The sequence below is a fragment of the Equus asinus genome, chromosome 4 (genome assembly GCF_041296235.1).
Source record: "Equus asinus isolate D_3611 breed Donkey chromosome 4, EquAss-T2T_v2, whole genome shotgun sequence".
Lineage (NCBI taxonomy): Eukaryota > Metazoa > Chordata > Mammalia > Perissodactyla > Equidae > Equus > Equus asinus.
Genome location: NC_091793.1, coordinates 113,016,294 through 113,041,607, shown reverse-complemented (window position 1 = coordinate 113,041,607; position 25,314 = coordinate 113,016,294). Strand labels below are relative to the sequence as shown.

Below are 25,314 nucleotides of genomic sequence, written 5' to 3'. Positions count from 1 at the left end.
TAAACGGTAAGGCGACCCAGGAATTCTTAGATCATAAGCTTCCCTTAGCCCTTTCTTCCTTTAAGAAAGTCTGTTTAACAGCTTCTCACCATGTGGATTGACTGAAGAAAGTTATAGGAAAAGGAAGGCGGGCTGGGGCCGTGGTCCTCAGGACTCCGTGGCGGTCGAGCTGGGCTGGCACGGCTGTTCGCCAGCCCTCAGGTGACCCGTCCCCGGGCGGGCCGGCAGGGTGAGGCGCTCCGGGGTCCAGCGGGTGAAGCGTGGGGCCGCAGGCCGGGAAGAGAGCGTGTGCGGCCCACGCGGGGCGCGCACCGGGAGAGAAGCCGGGCTGCGGGGCTGAGAACCCCACGCATTGCGACGGAGGCAGACGCGCGCTCCGAGACCCGGGCCCGCGAGCTCTGCCTCCGCCTCCCGCCCCCGCCCGCTCTCGCGCGCGCGGCCCCTCCCACCCTGCTCCCGCCTCCCGGCCGCTCGGGCCAATGGGCGGGGCGGGTGGGCTCGCGGGGCGGGGCGGGGCGGGGCGCGCGGCCTGCGCGCAGGTGCCGCCCGGCGCCCGGCCCGCCTGTTCCGCCGCCGTCGTGCGTGCCGCTCGGCGGAGGGGCTGGCCCTGCGCTCTCTCCTCCTTCCTCCCCGCCTCCCCTTGCCGGCAGGACTGGTCTCCCGCTGCCGCTGGGACCCCGTGTCATCGCCCGCCCAGAGCACGGTGAGGCCCCCGGGGAGTCCGCGGGCGCGCTCCCTGCCGCGTCTTCGGCGCCCCCGCCCGTTGCTGTGAGGCCGGCGTCAGCCAGAGCCAGGTGGCCGGGCTGGGGCGAGGGCAGCGGGCGGCATGGGGCGTCTGGATGAATGAGGCGCCCTGGACTAGGCCGCGCGTCCCGAGGGCGGCCCACGCCTCACCCCGGCACGCTCTGGGAAAGCCTTCTCCCGAGGCCAGGACGCCCAGTGGCCCAGTGCAGAGGGGGAAGGGGTTGGGTGGGGACCTCTTAGGCTGGGCGGCCAGCCGCCCTTCGGTGGGAGGCCAGAGGACTGGAGGGACTCTCCTCGTGCAGCTGTGCTTCGGAGGCCTGGGCTTTGGCTGGGAACAGGTGTGAGTTAAGACTCTGAGAAGGGAGATCCCAGGTCCTCGGGGTCAGGGATCAGAGGCTGGAAGATCACTTCATGAGCAGGGCCTCAGCGTGGCCCCACGAGGTTCGCCTGGAGCCAGAAGACAAGGGACAGCTTTAGTGCTCAGCTTATAAAACGTGAGGTTGGCAGTCCTCGTGAGTTCAGTTTGCAGTAGTAAAGTGGGATTAATTCTGCACTGAGGAATTTGGACCCAGGTTAGCAGGGACCGAGAAAGTTTCGACTTGTAAGTAAAAAGAGTGGGTTCATTTACGACTAAAAATAATGAGACTGTAGATTGCTAAGGTTGCTTATCAAGACTGATGAGTCGTACCTACAGTGCCAAGGGTGGAACAGACTTGGTTGGAAAAACCTTGATCGGGACGTGTGTTCCTCCATGTGAAAAATGGTGTGTGTAGCGGAAATGGGAAAGAGCAGGTTCCAGATAAGAGGAATGGTTTGGTGGGAGGTGACTTGGTTGCTGGTGGTTCTAGAATGGATTTTCTTTGACTCTTATCTGTGCTCCTACTTCCAAATGCTTTCATTCGAATAACCGTATGTCAGGTTAAGAAGTAAAATGTTTTGTGAACAGTCTGGATGGAAGATTTGCAGCTAAATTTTAAGTTTATTTTTGATTTCTGGCGCCACATATTTTTAGATCAATCTTTCCAGGACTTCTCAGGAGTGACTGCTTTGACAACTATCAGAATCAGAACTTTTTTGTTTTTATCTTTGTTGAAAAATAAAGTATCAGTTTTGTGATTGATGTGTACGGTATGTTTTATTCTTAATCTGTAATTCAATAATGTGTTTTGTGTGATGAAATGTGTTTTTGGTTGATGGGATCAGTAAAAAGTTTTGTTCATATATATGTTTGTTTTGACATTTTAGATGCCCCCCAAAAAGGGAGGTGATGGAATTAAGCCACCCCCAATCATTGGAAGATTTGGAACCTCCTTGAAAATTGGTATTGTTGGATTGCCAAATGTTGGGTAGGTGAATGTTGGGCTTGTCTCATTTTTATCTTGTAAATATTTTGGTTCCTGTTGTAGAAATGGAAACTCATGTGGTAATTAAAATTTAAGTTGAAGAAAAGAGGCTCCGAAGCTGGAATACTAATGTTGCAAAACAAGGTTTTTGTTTAGATCTATTTTACTTTCGGTTTTCTACACAGACACTGGTGAAACTTGAGTTACTTATATTGTTTGTTTCCTAAACTCAGAGGAAGAAGCAATGAGAGTTAAAACATCAAGTTGAACCAGATCAGCTCTGTTTGCTTGAAACACTCTTGGGAGACACACAGTATTGAATTTAAGAGGAATTGGAGTAGTTTAAATTTGGTTTTGGTGCTGGTTGGCTGTGTGTGGTACCTACCTATGCCGGCTACCAGGGGCCATGCAATAGGATACTTTTTAGGAAATTATTTTAAAACTTATAAATTTGATTCGATTTTTGGGAGATCAGGGATCAGATTTTTACTGGAAGCAGGTGACAACTTTGAATTTAATTTTGGAAGTTGCTAGATAAAGGGTATCTGTTATAAAGTGACTAAATCTGAAAGTTGTGAGAACAAAAGTTTGAGTTTTGTAATGTTTAAAATTGAAGTGAATCATTTGTTTGCAAATATGACAGTGATAGGAAATATATGTGGAGTTTATCATATAAATCTATACACATGCAACTTGGATGTTCAAAGTCTACTTTTTTCCTTATTTCGCTTCTATTTTAGTATGTTTTACTAACATTAAAATATAAAATGTCTCAAAAGTGATTAGGGTGTACTAATGAGTAACATCCAGTGTGGATTTATTAAGGTGACTGAAGGTATTTTGGCATGTGCTTTAGGCTTTTAGATTGGTGGCAAGTAGGACAACCATGTTCTTTCCTGTGTTCCTTGTAGCCCCTGTCATAGAGATTGCTTAGTGAATGGAGCATGGTATGACCAACTAAGGCAGTTCTTAAATTCCTGTAAAATGTGAACAAGTGTGGCTGTCCTAATTTCAGTCTTTCCCGGAGATGGAGAGGTTTGCATTTTGAAGGAGTTTCCTGCTGTGATATAGGCTGCTTGCAAAGTAAGACTAAATAGAGAGTAGAAATATAAGCAAAACAAATAATTAAGCAGAGTAGTGTAGGGTGCTGTCAATAAACTTGAAAGCAAGATATGATCATTATGGATGTTGTGAGCTTTATTGCACTAGTGAGCAAGACATAGTTTTTAGATATTCGCTAACCTTATTCTCGAGTCACTGCAGTCAGTGCAGCTTGACTTTAAATGGGACTACTTTAAAATGGGCCATCTTAAGTGTTTCCTGTATAAGCTCTTTAGCCATAGAGCATAATAAAATCAATGTATATGAAAATAATAACCTAAAAACATTTTATTATAAATACGTATTTTTAAATAAATATTTTGTTTTTTATAAATGTGCTATTTATGCTTTTAAATTAAATACTCCTTCCACTCCTCCCCAGTTTTATTGAGGTATATACTTTCCAAACAGTAAAATTCACTCATAGTGTAAAGTTTGATGAGTTTTGGCAATTATGTTTGGTCGTGAACACTCCTTTGTGTAGAATGATCTACATTACCCAACTGTTCCAAGTAGGGTTCTTTGTAAGCAACACAAATTGTGGCTGTTTTAAGCAAGAAAAAGAGACTTATTGGAAGGATAGAACTGAAAGACAAGCTGGATAGCCGGGCCTCAGGCAGGACAGGAGCCAGGGTAGTGCTGGCAGAGATGGGTCCACGTGGAGCTCAGCCATGTGAACTGAACTTCTGGGTGTCTCTCATCTGCTGCCTTTCCAGTGATTCAGATTCCTATGTAAGGAAATTCGACTGGACTTGTCCGCTTCTGGATAGCCCCAAAAGAAATAGATAGGGGAGAGGGGTCAGTTCTCTAGAAGATGGCCTGCTGATCAAAAATAAGGACATTTAGTACATCTAAGGAATCTCTTGATTTTTAGAGAACTAAATGAATAAAAAGGTTTGCTTTTTTTAGTATGTATAAGGCTGATTACCTTATAGAGGTAATATCGCTAACAATAGCTAATATTTATTGAACACTTACTATATACCAGTCACTGTTCTGAATGCTTTATATGTATTATCTAATTAAAGCAGCTGTTTAACGCCTTCTCTCCCCATTAAAATTTAAAGTACATGAAAGCAAGGATTGTGTTGTTCTTGTTTATGGTTATATTTCTAGCTCCTAGACTGGTGTTAGGAGCTTAGTAGGCATTCAGTAATTGTTTGTGAATGGGATAGTTTTTAAAAATTTTTCTTAATTAAAAAATTTTTTTTAAATTTATTATTTATTTTTTAATTGAGGTTATGATAGTTTACAACAGTGTGAAATTTCAGTTGTACATTATTATTTGTCAGTCATCTGATAGATGTGCCGCTTCACCCTTTGTGCCCACCCCTGACCCCACTTCCCCCTGGTAACCAGTAAATAGTTCTCTTTGTCCATGTGTGTGTTTGTCTTTCACGTGTGAGTGAAATCATACGGTGTTTGTCTTTCTCTATCTGGCTTATTTTGCTTAACCCTCAAGGTCCATCCATGTTGTTGTGAATGGGACAATTTTGTCATTTTTTTATGGCTGAATAGTATTCCACTGTATATATACACTATATCTTCTTTATCCAGTCATCATTCTCTAGTATCACACAGAGTAGCTTCACTGCCCTCAAAATCCTCCATGCTCTGCCTAGTCATCCCTCCCTCCCCACAACCACTAATCTTTTTACTGTCTCCATACTTTTGCCTTTTCCAGAATGTCTTATAGTTGGAATCTTACAGTATGTAGTCTTTTCAGATTGGCTTCTTTCATTTAGTAATATGCATTTAAATTTCCTCCGTGTCTTTTCATGGCTTAAATATCTCATTTATTTTTAGCACTGAATAATATTCTACTGTCCAAATGTACCATCGGTTATTTATTCACTGACTCTTGGTTGCTTCCAAGTTTTGGCAGGTATGAATAAAACTGCTGTAAACGTACACATGCAGGTTTTGTGAGGACCTAAATTTTCAACTTGTTTGCATAAAATACTAAGGTTCACAATTGCTGGATTGTGTGATAGGAGTATCTTTAGTTTTGTAAGAAACTGCTGAAGTGGCTGTTCCATTTTGCATTCCCACCAGCAGTGAATGAGAGTTCCTGTTGCTCCACATCTTGCCAGCATTTGGTCTTGTCAGTGTTCTGGATTTTGACCATTCTAATAGTTGTGCTGTGGTATCATTGTTGTTTTAATTTGCGTTTACCTGATGACACATGATGTGGGGCATCTTTTTATATGCTTATTTGCCACCTGTATATCTTCTTTGGTGAGGGATCTTTTAAGGTCTTTGGCCCGTTTTTTAATCAGGTTGTTTTCTTATTGATGAGTTTTAAGAGTTCTTTGTATATTTTGGATAACAGTCCTTTATCAGATATGTCTTTTCGAATATTTTCTCCCAGTCTGAGGCTTGTCTTCTCATTCTCTTGACATGGTCTTTTGCAGGGCTGAAGTTTTCAGTTTTAATGAAGTCTAGCGTATCTATTATTTCTTTCACAGGTCATGCTTTTGGTGGTGCATCTAAAAAGTCATTGCCATATGCAAGATCATCTCTTTTTTTCTCCTGTCTTCTAGGAGTTTTATGATTTTGCATTTTACATTTAGGTCTGTGATCCATTTCGACTTAATTTTTTTGAAGGGTATGGGGTCTGTATCTAGATTCATTTTTTTTTCTTTTTGGTCAGTAATGTTGGCCCTGAGCTAACATCTGTTTCCAATCTTCCTCTTTTTGCTTGAGGAAGATTGTTGCTGAACTAACATCTGTGCCAGTCTTCCTCCATTTTGTACATAGGATGCCACCACAGCATGGCCTGATGAGTGGTGTGTAGGTCCTTGCCAGGATCCAAACCTGTGAACCCCGGGCCACGAAAGTGAAGCATGTGAACTTAACTACTATGCCACCAGCCTGGCCCTTAGATTCATTTTTGTTCATGTGGATGTCCAGTTATTCCAGCATCATTTGTTGATAAGGCTATCTTTCCTCTGTTGTCTTTGCTCCAAAAACTACATTTAAAATTTTTTTTTTTTCTTTTTTGCTGAGGAAGATTTACCCTGAGCTAACATCTGTGCCAATCTTCCTTTATTTTGTGTGTGGATCGCCACCACAGCATGGCCACCAAGGAGTGGAGTAGGTCCGAGCCCAGGAACCAAACCCAGACCACCGAAGTGGAGCACACCAAACTTAACCACTAGGCCACGCGGCCAGCCCCCTAGAAACTACATTCTGATATTCCAGACTTCTTTGCTGTGTCATGGGACAGCTCTTCTTGTTGCTACTGCTGCATGAGATGGGATTAGGTTCAGTTGAGAGTGTCAGAAAACCCCAAGTAACCTTGGCTTAAACAGAAGTTTCTTTTTTTATGTGAAAGGGTGAATTTTGCAGTCGTAGATTATTATTGTACAGTAGTCCCTCCTTATCTGTGGGTTTGCTCTCTGAGGTTTCAGTTACCCACGGTCAAACCACGGTCTGGAAATATTAAATGGAAAATTTCAGAAATAACCAATTCATAATTTTTAAATTGCATGCCATTTTTTTATACCAATTTTTTTTATTGAGTTATTGATAGGTTACAATCTTGTGAAATTTCACTTGTACATTAATGTTTGTCAGTCATGTTGTAGGTGCACCACTTCACCCTTTGTGCCCACCCCCCGCCCCACCTTTCCCCTGGTATCCACTAAACTGTTCTTGGTCCATAGTTTTAAATTCCTCATATGAGTGGAGTCATACACAGATTATCTTTCTCTCGCTGGCTTATTTCGCTTAACATAATTCTCTCAAGGTCCATCCATGTTATTGCAAATGGAATGATTTTGTTCTGTTTTGCAGCTGAGTAGTATTCCATTGTATATATGTACCACATCTTCTTTATCCATTTGTCTGTTGCTGGACACTTAGGTTGCTTCCATGTCTTGGCTATTGTAAACAGTGCAATTGCATGCCATTTTGAGTAGCATGATGAAGTGTCTTGCTGTCCTGCCCGTGATGTGAATCGTCTCTTTGTCTGGTGGACACGCTGTATACCCACCTCTTAGTCACTTAATAGCCGTCTTGATTATCAGATGAACTGTTGTGGTATGGCACTGCTTGTGTTCAAGTAACCCTTATTTGACTTAATCATGGCCCCAAAGCACAAGAGTGGTGATGTTGGCAATTCAGATATGCCACAGAGAAGCTGTAAAGTGTTCCCTTTAAGTGAAAAGGTGAAAGTTCTCAACTGAATAAGGAAGGGAAAAAAATTGTGTGCTGAGGTTGCTACGATCTACGGTATCTTTTATTACAATATATTATAATTGTTCTATCTTATAACTAGTTGTTGTTGTTAATCTCTTACTGTGCCTGATTTATAAATTAAACTTTATCATAGGTATGTCTGTATAGGAGAAAACATTATATATAGGGTTCGGGATTATGTGCAGTTTCAGGCATCCACTGGGGCTCCTGCAGATAAGGGGGACTGCTGTACTCATTTATTTGTCCTTAATTTACTTAAACCTCTCTATTTGGCACTATCAGTAACTCCCCACCTCTCTTACTCTAACTTCAGTCTTTTCTGGTTGCTACACTGCCTGTGTTTACTCCCTAGTGTTAGGTGTCTGTCCCTGGCTGTCTTCTCTTTTATACTTTCTCCCTGGGCAGTCTCATCCTCTCCTGACTTTAATTATCTATTGGCTTCTACTTTATAAATTTATACATCCTGTTCAGGTTGCATCTGAGTTCCAGATTCATGTATCTAACTGCCCTGAACATCTCCAGTTAAATATCTCCACTCAACACGTCTAAAATTAAGCTCATTTCCCCTTGTAGTCCTTATCTTGGGTAATAATGCTACTTTCCACCTGGGTACTTGAGAAATTCATCCTTTTCCCTCAACTGTATTTTTCAGCAGGGTGCCAAACCTGGTGCCTAAATAGTTCTCTGATAGATTTTCTTCACATCATCATTTCTGCTCATTTCTTACTTGAATTATTCCAGAGGGTTCTTAAGTGGGCTTTCTGTCAGGGCATTACCCATAGTGATTATTATTTTGTTTTGCCCCAGTTTCTTTTTTTTAATGAAAAAAAGATTTTTTTGGAGGAAGATTAGCCCTGAGCTAACATCTACACACAATCTTCCTCTTTTTTTTTTTTTTTTGCTGAGGAAGATTGGCCCTGAGCTAACATCCATGCCCATCTTCCTCTACTTTTTATGTGGGACGCCTGCCACAGCATGGCTTGACAAGCGGTGTGTAGGTGTGCACCCGGGATCCGAACTAGGTGAAGACTGGGCCGCTGAAGCAGAGCATCCGAACTTAACCACTGCACCACCAGGCCAGCCCCCTGAGTTTCCTTTTTAATTGAGGTATAACTTACATGCAGTAAAATGCACACACTTTAAATGTACTTATCAAATTTTTACATATCAATCCACCTGTGTGACCAGTAGCTGCATCAAGATCTAGAACATATCCAGTGCCATGGAAAACTCCCTTGTATCCCTTCCCAGTCAGAACTATCCTTCCTGGGACAACCATCTTCCAACTTCTATCACTACATAGATTAGTTTTCCTGATACAGATGGAATCATATATTAGGTACTCTTTATGTCTTTTCTTATTTTATTTTTTTTAAGATTTTATTTTTCCTTTTTTTCCCAAAGCACCCCAGTACATAGTTATGTATTTTTAGTTGTGGGTCCTTCTAGTTGTGGCATGTGGGACGCCGCCTCAGCATGGCTTAATGAGTGGCGCTGTGTCCGTGGCCAGGATCCGACTGGCGAAACCCTGGGCTCCCGAAGCGGAGCGTGCGAACTTAATCACTCAGCCATGGGGCTGGCCCCTCTTTATGTCTTTTAAATCAACATTATGTCTGAGAGAATACACAGTTATTACCCATTTTGCCATTGATGGGCATTTGGGTTGTTCCCATCTTTTAGCTATTATGAATAGAGCTGCTTTGAACATTCATGTACATGACTTTTAGTGGGTGGATGGATGTAAGAACTCATTTCTGTTGGGTGAATGGATACAACTCACACCCCTCCAACACACCCACATCCCTAGAAGTTAAATAGCCTTAGTAGATACTGCCACACAATTTTCCAAAGTGGTTATTCTGATTTATTGTGCCAGCATTGTAGTAGAGTTCTAATTGCTCTGCATTCTCATTTATACTGGGTGCTGTCAGTCTTTTTCATTTTGGCCTTACTTGTGTGTAGGGGTATCTGGTTGTTATTTTGTATATCTCTAACAGCTAGTGATTTTCATATATTTATTGGATATCTTTTGTGAAGGGTCTGTTTTTTTCTTATTAGGGATTGTTTTGTATTCTGGATATGAGTTCTTTATTGGGTATGTATTAGAACTGCTTCTTCCCAGTCTTCTTGCCTTTTCACTTAAAATTAAAAAGGTTTTTTTGAAGTAATTTCACATTTAAAAAACTAGTTAAAAAATTTATATATAATGTCTGCCTGTATTCCCCAAATATTAATGTCTCTCATAATCATAGTATAGTTATCAAAATCAGGAAATTAGCATTGATTTACCTGTTGTCCTATTAATTGTCCATTTTCTGGTCCAGGATCTAATCCAGGATTATATGTTGTATTTAATTGTTTTGTCTCTAGTTTCATTTAACCTGGAACAGTTTCTCTTTGTCTTTCATGTACTTGACTCATTTGAAGAGTGCTGGCCGCTTACTCTGAGGGCCCTCAATTTGGGTTTGTCTAATGTTTCTTTGTGATTAAGTTCAAGTTATTCATTTTTGGACACAGAAGTGACATGTGCTTTTTAGTATATAATATGAGGAAGCACATGATGTTGATTTGTCTTATTACTGACTGTGTTTTTGACTGTGATCGCTTGTCTAAGGAGGTGTCTCACAAATTTCTCCACTGAAAGGGTTACTGTATTTGCCATTGCAATTAGTAAATATTTAGTGGGAGATACTTTGAAATTATGTAAATATTGTGTTTTTCATGCCTTTACCCCCTAAATTTGGCATGTATTAATGATTCTTGTTTGAAATAGCTATTATTGTGGTGTTTACCAAATGGTGATTTTAAAATTTCCATTGTTCCTTCTACATTTATAGAAGGAACAATGGGAATTCTATTACATTATTGATGTATTTGATTATAATTTACTTATATCAAGATCTGTTCTTATTTTACTTTGTTATAATCTGTTACTACTGTTATTTATTTTGCTCCTCAGATTGCTCAGATTTGGCCAATGGGAGCCCTCCTGTTCACACATATTCCTTTTGATGTGTCCTCTATTTTTCCAGTACTTTCTACTTTCTGGCACCACAGTATGTTCCAGCCTTGTTTGTACTTTCTCTGCCCCAGCCTTGGAATACACTAATTTTTGTGTAAACATATATTTTCATCTCTCCTGGATGTATTCTTAGGAGTGGAATTTCTGGGTTGTATGGTGACTCTGTGTTTTACTGTTTGAGGAGCCGCCAAACTGTCCTCCGAAGGGACTGCACCATTTTACATTCCCACCGGTGTGGGTTCCTGTTTCTCTACGTTCTCACCAATGCTTATTATCTTTTTGATTATAGCCAAGATGTGAAGTGATATCTTGTTGTGGTTTTGAATTGCATTTCCTTGATACCTAATAATATGGAACATCTTTTCTTGTGCTTAATATGCCTTCATTTTTGAAAGATTTTAACTGGGGAGAATTTCGTATCTTCCATTTTTTTCTAGCTTTCTGATGAGAAGTCTGTTGTCATTCTTATCTTGGTTTCTCTGTACATAATGTTTTCCCCCCATCTGTATTTAAAATTTTCTCTTTACTGCTAGTTTTCAGCAATTTGATTTTCATATGGTTTAGTGTGGTTTTCCTTATGCCTCTCTTGCTTGGTGTCTGCTGGGATTTTAGGTTTGTAAGTTTATGGGTTTTGTTAAATTTGTAAAATATTTTGCCAGTATTTCTTTAAATGCTTCCCGCCTCTTCTCCTTCCTCTCCTTCTGGGACTCTTGTTATGTGTGTATTAGTCCTCTAGATAGTATTCCACTGAAGCTCTGGTTATTTTTTTTCTCCAATCTGTTTTTTTCTCTATGCCTCATTTGATAGTTTCTCTTGCTCCGTCTTCGTCTTCACTGATCTTTTCTTTTGCAGTGTCTAATCTGTAGTCAATCATATCCACTGTGTTTTTCATTTTAATTTCATTTTATTTCAGATACTGCATTTTTCATACAAAAGCTCTGTCTGGATAGTTTTCATATCTTTCATTTCACTTCCCTTTACATCCTTCAGAAAATTCTGAAAAGATTTATAACATTTATTTTAAGGTCCTTGTCTGCTAAGTTCATCGTCTCTACTGGGTTTATTTGTATTTATTGACTTTTATTCTGATTTTGGTCTGTATTTTCCTGCTTCTTTGTATGCCTTGTAATTTTTATTGGGTTCCAGACACTAAGTTTTATGTTGAGCACTTCCTTTAAAGAGTATTCAACTTTGTTCTGGCATTTAGTTATTTGTGTGTCATTTTGATTGCTTTGAGGCTTCCTGTTACGTTTTCTTTGAATTCATAATATTTTTTCTCTGGTGCTCCTTTAGCCCTCATACTAAGATATGTCTCTTGAAGACTCTGAGTTCCCTTATATTATTAAAATTCTCTGCTCTGGTTGGTAGGAATGTAAAGCATTCCAAGCTCTGTCTGAGCCTGAGAGTTGTTCACTCTCCTGCTTTTGGGTGGTTTTTTTCCCTGGTCTTTTGGAGACTGAGCTTACTCATGTGCATCATTACTCAGCCATGTTCTTGAGGATACCTTCTGCTGAACTCCAGAGCCCTCTCTCTGTGCAGCTCCTTCCTTTCCGGTACACTGCTCTGTAAATTCTTGCTGCTTTGACCTCCTCAAACTCTCATTTTAGTCTCTTTAACTTTGCATGACTGTCGGGTTCTGTTGGTTCCCCCTCCCAACGGCATTGAAACCACCTTTAGGCAGTAAGCTGGGGCAGTTGTAGAGTTTGGTTCATTTGCTATTCTCTCAGGGAACTTAGTCCTGCGCTGCATACTGTCCTCTGTCCGAAAACTGTTATTTCACATATTTTGTCTGGTTTTCTAGCTCTTTTTGGCAGGACAGTCCCATGGTAGAAGGGAGCAAAACTTTCCAATACCATTTCAAACGAGGTTAAATCTTATTGTATATTTGTCAACATTCAAGGATGCCTACTCTTTCATGGAAGTTTGTGATTTGGGAATTATTTGCTTTCTCTTTTTAATACGTTTTGAATAATCTTTTGGACCACAGACCTGCTCTCCTGTTCACTCGTTCCTGTTATTATTTCAGCAGTAATTGTGTGTCTTAAAAGTACTTCCTAGGTTAATTGGCTTTCTTTTAGATCTTTTAATTTTCATTGTTTCGTTTTCAGAATTCTGGTCTCTCTTGCTGTATCACCACATAATTTCAGATAAACTTTTTTTGCTCACTTACTTATTTACTATTAACTATAGACTTTATTTGGATTTAACCAGTTTTCCCACCAATGTCCTTTTTCTTTTCCAGTATGAAAAATTTCATTTTCTTTTGAGAAGTCAGGTATTTTGTATTACATTTCTCAATTCGAGTCTGATGAGTTCTCATGCTGTGGGCTTTTTTTTTAATTGTGGAAAGAAACACGTGATATAATATTTACCCTTTAAACATTCTGAAGTGTATAGTTCTGTAGTGTTACCTGTATTCACGTTGCTGTGTAACACATCTCTAGAACTTTTTCATTTGCAAATCTGGAACTCTGTACCCATTGAATAGCAACTTCCCATTTTCCCCTCCCCTGCTCCTAGCAATTACCATTCTACTTTCTGTTTTCGTGATTTTGACTACTGTAAATATCTTACGTAAGTGGAATATTTGTCCTTTTGTAACTGGCTTATTTCACTCAGCGTAATGTCCTCAAAGTTTATCCATGTTGTAGCATGTAACAGGATTTCTTTTTGAAAGCTGAGTAATATTCCGTTGTATGTGTATACCACGTTTTCTTTATTCATTCATCTGTCAGTAGACTTTTGGGCTGCTTCCGTATGGGAAGGTTTATTTCTGGGCTCTCTATTCTATTCTTTTGGTCTCTGTGTCTGTCTTTATGCCAGTTCCACACTGTTTTGACTGCTGCAGCTTTGTGATATGTTTTGATATCACCAGTCATGCTATGGGCTTTAGGGAAGAATACCATGGAGGTAAAGTGCCCTTCTCATTGCATGATATTGACGGGTATGTGATACCAACACTACTTAGTACTGGTGATATTAACCTTGATCAGTTGGTTAAGGTGGTGTCTGTCCTATTTCTCCAATGTAAAATTATCCTTTTTCCTTTTCTGTACTCTATTCATTAGAAGCAAGTTACTAAGTCCAATTCTCACTCAAGGGGAGGGGAATTAAGCTCCACCTCCTAAAGGAAAGAGTATCAAAGAATTTGTGGATGTTTGTTAAAACCACCTCAGTGATTAGTTAATATTATGGGGGAAAGATATTTTGAGGCTATTCAAATATCCTTTTTCTCTTTAAAGTTTCTCTGACTTAATTTTATCATTCCTCAGTGATTTTGCCTGCAACAGTTATTAGTGTGGTGTTCTAATAGTGATTTTCTACTTCCTTTATTTTTTTCCATTTGTTATGTGGAATTCTTCCATAAGGAAGATTTATTTTTCTTTTTGCTCACATTTAGTTATTTTTAAAATCATTTATATAGTTCTATTTAGACTCACTAAAATGTGTTTTATTCTTTGGGTTATAATCCACTGCACTCATGTGCTGCACAATGATATTTTGGTCAACTACGGACTGCCTGAACCATGGTGGTCCCATAAGATTGTAATAGTGCTGAAAAATTTCTATTGCCTAGTGATTTCATAGCCATTGTAATGTCATAGCACAACGCATTACACATGTGTTTGTGGTGATGCTGGTGTAAACAAACCTACTGCGCGGCCAGTTGTATAAAAGTATAGCAGATACAGTTAGGTACAGTACATAATACTTGATAATGGTAATAAATGACTGTTGCTGGTTTATGTATTTATTGTACTATTTATCATTGTTTTAGAGTGTACTATTTCTACTTAGGAAAAAAAGGTTATTATAAAATAGTATGTCATGTTATGCCCATAGTAGCCTCAAACATCTTGTGTTTACCTTGTATCTTGATTGCATCATTTTCTCTTGTTCTTGATTTAAGGACACTTTATGATCTTTTCACAATGACAGAATCGCCTAGCGATGCATTTCTCAGAACGTGTCCCTGCTAAGTGACGCATGTTCTGTGTTATCAGTATTTTCTTGCTCAGATTGTTCTGATTTTGGCCATTGGGAGCTCTTTCAAGTTGCCTCCTAAGTCCTTTTGACATGCCCCCATCTTTTTTTTTCTTGTCCTTTTTTTAAACGCTTCCTTACTCTCTGACACTATAAGATGTTTCAGGCTAATACTGCAATTTTACTGTTCAGCCTTGTCTCCAGGGAACCCTGGTTTCTTTTATTGGAGAATGGTATTTAGAAACTAAGATCTGGGCTCTAGGTATGATCCTTCCTGCTGGGGTGTTACTGCTTTTAGGCCTTTTCACCTCATAGAGTTAGGAAATACATGTGGTGTTATTACTAACCCACGTATATACGTATTAATATTTATTTCTATTATCTATATTTATTTCTGTAGCTAGCAGATAGATACTTTTTAACAGTTTAGTTATATCTAAATTTAAAACATTTTGAAAGAACATTCTACTTTTTTCATGTTTTGGGTGTGTGTTCTGTAAAGGGTTAATTCACAATGCTGTGGGAATTTGCATTGGTATCCTGACTTCCCAATACCTATTGTAATTTTGTATAAGGTTTTAGATAAAACATCTATTCAGTCAGATTTACTTATCTCAGTAAAATATGTAATTTCACAAATAAAGTATTTAGGTTCTAAATGGAGGGGGCATACATTTAGTCTAGCCACGTTTTTTTTAATGCTACCATTGCTGAAATGATATTTATGTAAACCCTTAAGAGGTTTATCTCTCTTATGCATCTCTTGCGTAGGAGAGATTGCTACAGTGTTGAATCTTATATTTTCAAGCTTTAGTAACAACCTTAAGGTTTCTAAATGTGTGTGTGTGTGTGTGTGTGTGTGAGTGTAAAATCTTCAGTTCACAGAAAGCCTTGTGGGCTTTAATATACCAGGCTTAGGCCAAAACTTTCAAATTCTTTGCTTTTGCAAAGCTTCTCTTTAATAGATTTGAATAGATCAAAATGTCTTAATTTGTCACTGAAGCCTATAGTAATAATCCTTAGAAATTTTTCTTTTTCCTTCTTCCTTATTTCTTTTTACTTTTTTGTATTTATAAAGCTATTGGAAGGTACAGATGACTTGGACTTCATGAAATTTAAAATCCATGTCCAAGATGAGATGATCTGTGCAAATGGAGATTTGTCTTCCAAGTCTAATCTGACTGTATGTAAGCATTTTTTTGGCCTAAGAGATAATGGGACTTTCTTTTGCTGTATTTTTACCATATAATGTTTTAAGGGATAAACTTTTTTCTTTATTATAAAACATGTCTTTGTCGAAGTAGACAGTCAAAAATGCTATACTTGGGACCAGCCCAGTGGTGTAGTGGTTAAGTTTGCATGCTCTTTGGCAGCGTAGGGTTTGCTGGTTTGGATCCTGGGTGCGGACCTACACACTGCTTGTCAAGCCATGCTGTGGCAGGTGTCCCACACAGAACTAGAAGGGCTTACAAGTAGGATATACAACTATGTACTGGGGTTTAGGGGAGGGAGAAATGCATTTAAAGAAAAATACTGTCCTTAATAAATTTGAAAATAAGTTCATAAACTCCCTATGGCCTTTTACTATTGCGATTAGTATAACTATAGGAATAGCAATGAGCAGGGATTTTTTTTGTTCTTTTGTTTTTTTTTGTTGAGGAAGATTCACCCTGAACTAACATCCGTCGCCAATCCTCCTTTTTTGGCTTGACCAAGATTCACCCTGAGCTGACATCTGTTGTGAATCTTCTTCCATTTTGTATGTGGGTCACTGCCACAGCATGGCCACCAACCAGTGGTGTAGGTCCACGCCTGGGAACCGAACCTCGGCCACCGAAGCGGAGTGCGCTGAACTTAACCATTAGGCCACTGGGGCTGTCCCTAAGCAGTTTGTTTTACTACAGTATACAAAAATACAACTGCCCTTTTTTTATCCCTCCAGAAGACACAAGTGTTCTGTAAGTGTTTGGATTAATTAAGATATTTAAATTACATTTTAAGTACTTTTATGGTAACATTATTTTGTAATATTTTCATTGCAGGGTTGTAATACTTTAGTTACATTTTAAATAAATAAAAACTCATGGACTGTTCTGGCAACCCAGTTATCACTTTTTATTTTTTATTTTTTTGCAGGGAGTGGAGTAGGGGAGATAGTGGGCCCATTTATGTCACCATTTGCTTCAGCCCACTTTTGGAGTTTTCCCTTCTGGGAGAAATATCCTGAGGAGAAAACTGGTTGTGTTCTTGATATTCTCCAAGTTTCCTCCAGATGCTTTGCTGGGCTCTTTGTCCTTCAGCATCAGCTTTCCATGAGCATAAAGCCTGGATTCTTGGCCTTCTTCCTCTGCCCAGAATGGGCAGACGTCCCCAGGGTAAAAGTGGCTTTAGTGGTCAGATCACTTCTTTGAGTTTTTTTTCCCCATTTCCATTCCATTTCCAGATTCCTAGCCCCATCAAACAGATGCTTTCTGTGTTCTGCATTTATATGGCTCTTCTAGTTCTGGCTGAGAGTTAACAGTCTCCTCTTAGCTTTTGCATCTCACCTAGAAGCAGAATTTCCTCCCTCCCCCAATTGACTTGTTTAAGAAATCTGGGTGTTTGTCTTATAGAATTTCCCAAAGTCTGAATTTTGTTGGTTGCATCTATGTGGTGTCATTTAGTATGTTCTTCTGTCCCCTGTATTTCCTGTAAAGTGGTAGTAATATCTAAAGGCTTGATCGGATTGATATCAAATAATTTTTATAAGAATATTTAAAAGATGGCATATATGCTTCTTTTAGGAGTTACTATGGTCTTTTCCTCTTTTTGCAGTATTAATATCATTGGTGATCATTATGTAGATCCGTTAATTCTTTAGGGGTTCAAAGGTTGATATTCGAAGTTTTTTATTCTCTCCTCATTTGTTGGCTGGAATATGTCTATGCAATAATCTTTTAATCTGTACTCTAAATCTTTTAAATCTTTTAAAACTGTACTCTAAAAGTACAGTTCATATAGGAAAGATGCAATAAGTGCTTTGCTTATCAGTCTTCAAAAGAATCAATCATCTAGCATGCTTAAAAGGTGGCCAGAGAGAGGTTCTTTTTGGTCTGGTTTTGTTGAGGACTATTAACAACTCACAGATATAAAGTTATTTATTCCAATCCATGGAAGCTATTTTTATTGATGCTCAGATTGACTCGTCTTTGGCCAGTGGGCCTATTCAAGTGGGCTCCGGAGTGCTTTTGGTAGGACTTTATGGCCTTTAATAGCTTCCTTATTTTCCCTTGGGAAAAATTGTTTGAGACTCATCTTGTATATTTCTGGTCTCAGACCTGGAACTAGCCATTTCTCTGGGGAGTCCTGGTTATTTTAATGGACACGATATTTAAAGATCATAGTCTTCACATGAATTCTCTTTTTAAAAATTGTCTTCCCCATTACAGGTGTTAATTTTTTTGATGTCTTAAACTTCAGAGTCTTTCTGGAATTAGATGGATTATAGCTTTATAGATAAACAGATTATTTTAAATTAAGTACTGTGATGTTTATCTTAACAGGATTGAAATTAAAGCTAGCACTGTAGAAACTAGTGATTTCCTCTTAATTATCATTCCCAGAGTTCTGGGATTGTTACCAGCCTCTTAAAGGTTGCCAGTATAAATTCTACCACATCAGTATTATTCAGTGGGTTGTTAGCTGATTCTGAATCTAGCCCAGTGGTTTCAAAACCTGACTTTACATCTGCATCACCTGAGATAATTTAAAAATCCTGGGGCCTACACCAGGTCTGGAAAGAGGCCTGGTCATGCCTGCTTTTACATTCTCAGCTGATTCTATTATAGGCAGGCATTTGAAAGCTGCTGATTTGACCAGTGGTGCCCTAAGTAACCAGTAATAATTTAAGTGACTATTTTAGCAAATGTTTCTACTTTATTCTGAAATGTTTAATCTGAATGTGATATAAGAGCAATATTTAAAGATCCTCAGGCAGGTACAAGTTAAGTATCTTGTTGCCCAAATGTACTTCTCAGCAGTGGTGTTTAGATACGCCTTGATGGTTGCCTTTGTTCATTATTCTCTTATAAGGGTTTCAGAGTTAAAAAAAAAGAAAAAAAGGACTGGTTTTTCTGTTTAAAAGTTCATTCAGATGAGCTAACTGTAGTAACTATAAAAATAAATTTCTCCTGATGAACATAGGTTTAGATCTCATCTTAACAGACATTTTTACCTTAAAAAATGTTTGGAACAGAGAGAAAAATAATCTCCCGTAATTCCATCATCCTAACAACCATTGTACTTTTTGAATATTGTTTTGTCATCAAATTTGGTCCATATGCAAACATTTTTACATAATCATATCTAGCAAGAGTTAGCAAGCACCAGTCTCACAATTTCTATGTAATCCTTCGCTACTTCCTCAATTCCTCCAGTTTTTAAAAAAATTATATAACAGTGATTTTCCTTTTAAATCCTCATGTGTGCTACAGTCCTCCTTCTGGGGCAAGGAAAAAGTCACTTTAGTGAATTCTCCACTGTCCATATTAGTGATGGAATTGAAAAGTAGTACAAAACAGATCAACAAACTTATAAAAATCCCATTTTGTTCTGATTTTTATTCTATGACTTTTGGCACTGTACTTATATTGTAAAAAATGTGGCTGGTGTTAATATGAGTTGGCATTCTCTGAGCATGTATCACCTGATAAGAATCAGATAATTAGAAAACTAGTGACCAATTTATTCATTATTAATAGATTTTTTCCTTGCTTTGTTATACCTTGAAAAAAATTCACATTTTGACTTTCGTAATTATAATTCACAATTCTAGACTTAGCAGTAATCCTATGCACTAACAATTAGAAGGAAGTCTGAGTTCCAGCCTTCCATTTCCAACTCCAACCAACCATCCCTTTCCCAATTCAGAATGCTTGCGAAGCGATTGACCTCACTAGATACACACCTCTCTACGTTTATGCTAGAGAAGATTATATTGGATATAGATGAAGTGATACTGGTACTACCAGGTACTTTTTAGGGATAAAATTTTTTGTGGTATGATGTGCAACTAGCTATCATTTATAACAAAGATTCTTTGGGAAAATGCTTTTCAAGTTCTAAATAGACTGAGATAGGAATGTAAGCTAATTATAAATCATGAGCTGCATTGTTGTAAATTTCATACATTTCTATTGGTAAAAATGTATTATTCCTTCCCACTGCTGCCCTTCCCAGATTTGTTTTATAATCCTCAAGGATCTTATTCGAGCGTTGAAATTAGGGTGAGGTAGATTTTTCTCTGTGTTAGCCTAAGAATTGATTGAAATTGGTTTTATTCATTTTAGGAAATCTACCTTCTTCAATGTACTAACCAATAGCCAGGCTTCAGCAGAAAACTTTCCATTCTGCACTATTGATCCTAATGAGAGCAGAGTACCTGTGCCAGATGAAAGGTTTGACTTTCTTTGCCAGTACCACAAACCAGCAAGGTAAGAAAATCTTAATGCCATTGTTTATTTGGTGGCCCTCTATGGACTGAATAAGTATATGTGAGTGATATATTTAAAATCATGTAGAAGGATTTTTCCCCAAAATTAATACAGCGTTATTATTTTCTGAGGAGTATGAAGTAGAGAGAGTAATTAGGTAGTCTGTATTATATGATCCCATTTATGTAAAATTATTTGGTTATGTGTGTATTCATAGGAAAACGTATGAAGTAAAGATCACAAACTAGTTGATGGTTATCTCTGGGTAACAGAATTTTTAGGTGATTTTTTACTTTATTTCTTATATTCCTCTGTATTGTTTGGAGTTTTTATAACAAGCATGTGTTATATCTTCAATTAGAAAAAATAAGATAATACAGGTTCAGACAATATGGATGTATATAAAGAGAGGAGTAAAAATCACCTGTACTTCTTCTACTTTGGTAGAATAGATATAAACACTTCGGAGATATGTCCTTCTGTACCTTTCCCTGAATGGGTGTGCACATCCTTACAGAAATAGGATACTTTTTAAATTGAGATATTATTAATATTTTTCTAGATTAAGAAATACAGATTTAAATAATTTCTAATAACATAATTGTGTTTAATACTGTATTATATGAATATACAGTTTATTTGCCATTTTTCTACTATTGAGAACTGAGGTTGCTTTTAGTTTTTCACTATTTTGAATGTGCTGAAAAATTCCATTTCTGTCTCCAGCCCTGAACTCTGCTCAACTCCAGACATATATCTGACTGCCTTCTTTGACATTGACACTTGCATGACTAAATAGGGGCCTCAGATTTGACATGTCCTAAATGGACCTCTTGATTTCACCCGGCCTTGTGCCAAATTTGTTCTTCCTCAAAACTTTTATAATTCAAAAAATAGCACTATTATTTTCCCAAAGTCCTATGAGTTCTAACTACAAAATAAACCAAATTTATTCACTTTTCCCACCTTCATCCACTAGTTTTAGCATCCATTAATTTTTTTGACGAATTAACTATTACTATAATTGTCACATGGTGATTTTGTAATTCCATCATTGGTTTTTCACTTATTAGTTGGCAGTGTACTGTAAGGAGGAGTTTTCTTGTCTTCATTTGTTCATTCATGCATTTATTCATATCAGTGTTACTCAGTTGGTTATAATCTGTCACAGTCAGTGGATATAGCTCAAATTATATCCTTCAAATTGGCTCCTCAAGCTGATTTCTGTGTCCTTTTAAAAAACTTTTTGTTTTCAGATTGTTTCAAATTTATATAAAAGCTGCAAAATTATACAAGGAATGCTTGTATACCCTTCACCCAGATTTCTGTTAACCTTTGAGAATAAGTTGTAGACATGATGCCACATTGCACTTTGTTTCTTCAGTTTGTATTTACTAAAGACAGAGATTTCTCCTACATAACCATAGTAAACCATCAAAATCAGGACATTAACATTGATCCAGTGTCACCATCTAATTCACAGATTCCATTTAGATATCTCCAGTTGTCCTATTAATTTGCTTATTTGGTGATTCCCTTTCCATGTAGCCAGTCTCTTGACCCCATTGGGTTGTTGCATGATTTGGATTCTCCTGGCTTGGGCCCTGGCTCCTACTGGGCGAGGCTCCTACCTGGATGCCTTCCTTGTGCAACCCCTGGCTGCTGTTGTGCTGCCTTCTCTCCCCACACCGACTCTTTCCTTGTATGGGTCCTTGCCAGTGCCAGACTGTGTGGTCATGTGACATTGCTGAAATTTCTCAGAGGCATGGAGAGAACAACAATAGTAATAAAGCTCTTGGACTTCAAATTTGTTGAAATTTTAGGCAGTGAGAGAATTAACTTCTCACAATTTCCCTTGCTTTTCCTTTACTAGTGAACATTGATTAAATGCCTTTATGGAGATAAAAAGATTGAATGGGAAGCTATCTTCATGTTTTCCATAATTTAATTTTGGCCTATTTGTGGTCAAGCAAAGAAAAAAGAATTGACAGTAATTCATAGTATTTCTTGCTACCCCAAACTTCTCTGTTATATTTCAAGTTCTCTCTCTCTTTTTTTTAATGAAAGAAAAATCCTACTGGTCATTTCAGTCTGATTCAATTGAAGAAAAACTCATAAATGCTTTTGGTATTCAGTGCTCATTATAGTGATTAAAAGGATTTTTAACCTTATTATTTTGGTTTCAAGGAAGTTTCGTATGGTGTAAAAACATTGTTTTGCTCAAGTAGTCATAAAATCATTGGTACAGTACATCAAAATCCTTGAATTAGGCCTCAGGTTTTTTTTGAGATATGATATTAATAGTTTAAACCTTTATCTTGGTCTTAAATCAAGAATCAGAAATAAGAAAACTCATTTTCATTAGAAAAATGGAATCTCAGAGCTATAGGTTGTCTTACCTAGTTTTCTTGTAAAAGGAAACTGAAGCCCAGAGAGGTGAAATGATTTGCTCAAGTTCACACAGATAGTAAATGGCAATCAGGAATAGAACCTACAGCTTCTCACTTCAAATTTAGTGCCTTTCCACTCGTATCCATGCTACTGTACTTCATATATATTATATGGGTGGTTTTAGTTGTTAGAATTTATATCATTTAGGATGTTTGGTTACACTTAACATATTGACTTAAAAAGTCAATTTATTGACTTAGTAACAAGTGGCATGGTGTTTAGTGTTGGTTTCAGCAACTCAATTATGTCATCAAGGACCTGGCTTCTTTCTCCTCTCCATTTTACTTTCTTTGTCAGCCTAATCATAAGATTGCCTTCCCCTTGTGGTGACAGGATATCTCTCAGATCTTGGAACTTTATACTTTCTCATCCAGGTTCAGAGTGAAAGAAGAGAGGTTTGCTTCTAGAAGCTCTCTCACAGGACTGATGAGCTTCTATTCAAGAACCCTCCCAACCCCTTCCGACAAAACTCCCCTAAAGTCTTTCTAGGCAAATGGGGCAAGGTGAAGGTCCTAGAATCATTAATTGTGCCCAGGGGATGAGATTAAACTGCCTTCTAGAGTTAGGGGTAGAGCCAGCTATTCCAAGGCTCTGGCTACACTAGGAGGTGTGACTGGCCAAATGAAAGTCAGTGTAGTTACCAGGAGAGAGGCCAAGGATGCTGGGGAGGCAACCACAGTATCCAACAAAAGACCTGACCACATTTTATGTGTGTTTTCTGTAGATTTGCTGATAGCAATTATCAAGTAATTTCTATCTGAATAAAAATTTTTTATAGAATAATTTTTTTTGAAGGACTCATTTTCCATATAAATAATAGGGAAGTATTTTGTGGAAAATTTGTGTTGTATTTTATCATGTGGTGAAATTGACATTCTGAAAAATGAATACTCTTTTGAAAATTGACAAAAGATATATACATGAATACACCTTGTATCATACACCATATGACATTGAAAATAGCTTTATTTACTCATGTACTTTAATCTCCATTTCCCCGTGGCCAAGTGGTTTATCTTAACTTGGTTTCTAACTTATGTTAACTGTGCTTTTACTTTGAGCAAAGCAAAGGTTATTTTGTATGTATGTCTAATTCTGTTACCATTGTTAACACCTAGGTTATTACTATGCTGATAACTGGTTCACATCATTATGTGCATTTTTTGGCCCTATAACATGTATGGTAATTAAACGCAAATCCCGGTTTCCTCATTGCTAGCTGAGTGACCCTGTATGCAGTAGGTTTCTTAACTCCTCTTCAATTTCCCCCTCTGTGTACAAGTACTCTTTACTCGTTCTCTACTGCTATTGTCTGTGTGTGCATGTGCGTGTGCCAACAGAGCAATATAGTAAAATTAATGATATGAGTTTTAATCTTTAGAGACACAATAAAAACACCTATTCTGCTTTGCAGTTTTTTTCCTTCATTTTCCTAGGTAAGAAAGTCCTAATGTATTAAAGGATTATTTCTTATTTAGTTTTTTAAATTCATTTATCAAATGGTTATTGAGTCTTCTAAACATTCTAGAAAGGAAATAATTCATGTAAATGTTTGGGAAATCTATTTGGTTGATAAACAGATTCTTAGTACTATTTTGTAATAAAACTATCTTTTGTTTTTCAGCAAAATTCCTGCCTTTCTAAATGTAGTGGATATTGCTGGCCTTGTGAAAGGAGCTCATAATGGGCAAGGCCTGGGAAATGCCTTTTTATCTCATATTAGTGCCTGTGATGGAATCTTTCATCTAACACGTAAGTGCAGTTTATGGAATTGATTAATTTCATTATGAGCAGTGTTTTCTGTCTATTATTGCTCACATAAAATTAGAAATGACTAATTAATAAAGGTTTGCTTTGCTTCACAAGATGAATCGTGGATTTCTCTGTTAGTTGGTACTTTTAGGCTATTTGGTATCGTCTCCATATGAGAAGCAATTATGTGCTGTGTTGATATTATATTCTAATTGAATTTTATCCCGTGTTCTGGATTAGATCCATGAGAAGTGTTTCTGTGTGGTAGTAATTTTGTTGATTGTATAAAGGCATTTTGAAGTTTTCTTAACTTGTAGAACTTTTCTGCATTCTTGCTTTTCCATGTGTTGAGAAGCAGAATTGATGGAGGAGCGGATTCTGTTATTTCAGAGGAGAGAAAAGCATCCAGGTCATGTATTAGAGCTGAAAGGATTAAGGAAAAACTATAGATCAACTAGTCCTTAAGGGAGACAAGGACATAAAGCAAAGAGAGAAAACCTAGAACTATGTGTTGGTTTGTGTTCTTTTGACTACAAAAGTGAGTCAAGTACATAGTAATTCTCTGACAGAATAGAAAGGTTTGCATTTAGGCTCAGATCAAGACTGCATTTTATGGTAATAGTATTATAATAAGCAAATTAATGCAAATGAAGGAGACATAAGTTAGAGGTGAGGGCCAATTTTGGTCTGGTGTAGTGCTTCTGTTTGTTACTGGTCCTCAACTAGATAACTGTATCGATTGAGAATGAGAATTTAGAAAATTTTATAGCAGTTTGAGTAATTTTTTTGTCATTTGAAATCTAATAAAAAAATTGTGCTGGTATTTTTGTATGTCTTTTTAAAAAAAATTCCTTTGCCTAGTAACTCATTGTTATTGTATTTTACAAAAGCCCACCACAGACAGTTTAAGAAGCACTCATCTAGGTAGCTTCTTGGGTAAAGGTGTGGAGACAGGAGACACCTTTCGGAAGGGTTTGTGGTGCAGGCAAAGAATAAGGTTATGGCGTGGGGGGTGGAAAGTCAGTTATGTAGAGTGGTGTTGCCTAAAGCTTGTACATTGGCCAGAGGTTCTGTTTTCCGGATGGTTTGTTTTTTCAGTGGTTCTGGTGACTGATGTGAGAATTTCAAGGAGAGAGTAGAATCAAGTGTGGCTCCTGGGTTTCCGGACTGGACCCGTTGAGTGAATCTTTTTTTTTTTTTTTTTTAAGATTTTATTTTTTCCTTTTTCTCCCCAAAGTCCCCC

The 25,314-nt window shown here is 38.0% G+C and overlaps 1 protein-coding gene across 4 annotated transcripts in view; it reads left to right on the top strand.

Moving 5' to 3' along the window:
* Positions 1–507: 507 nt before the first annotated feature.
* Positions 508–25,314, top strand: part of OLA1 (Obg like ATPase 1) — a 164,065-nt gene continuing 139,258 nt past the window's right edge. Inside the window, exons 1-4 of one of the 4 annotated variants that reach the window (XM_014846610.3) lie at positions 508–703; positions 1,990–2,090; positions 19,725–19,868; positions 23,944–24,071. In XM_014846610.3, coding sequence (XP_014702096.1) covers positions 1,990–2,090; positions 19,725–19,868; positions 23,944–24,071 — 373 coding nt within the window. In that variant the 5' untranslated portion in view covers positions 508–703. Of the gene's footprint in view, positions 795–1,989; positions 2,091–19,724; positions 19,869–23,943; positions 24,072–25,314 lie in introns of all 4 variants that reach the window. The other 3 variants (XM_014846612.3, XM_070508126.1, XM_070508127.1) reach the window with 3 other exon arrangements.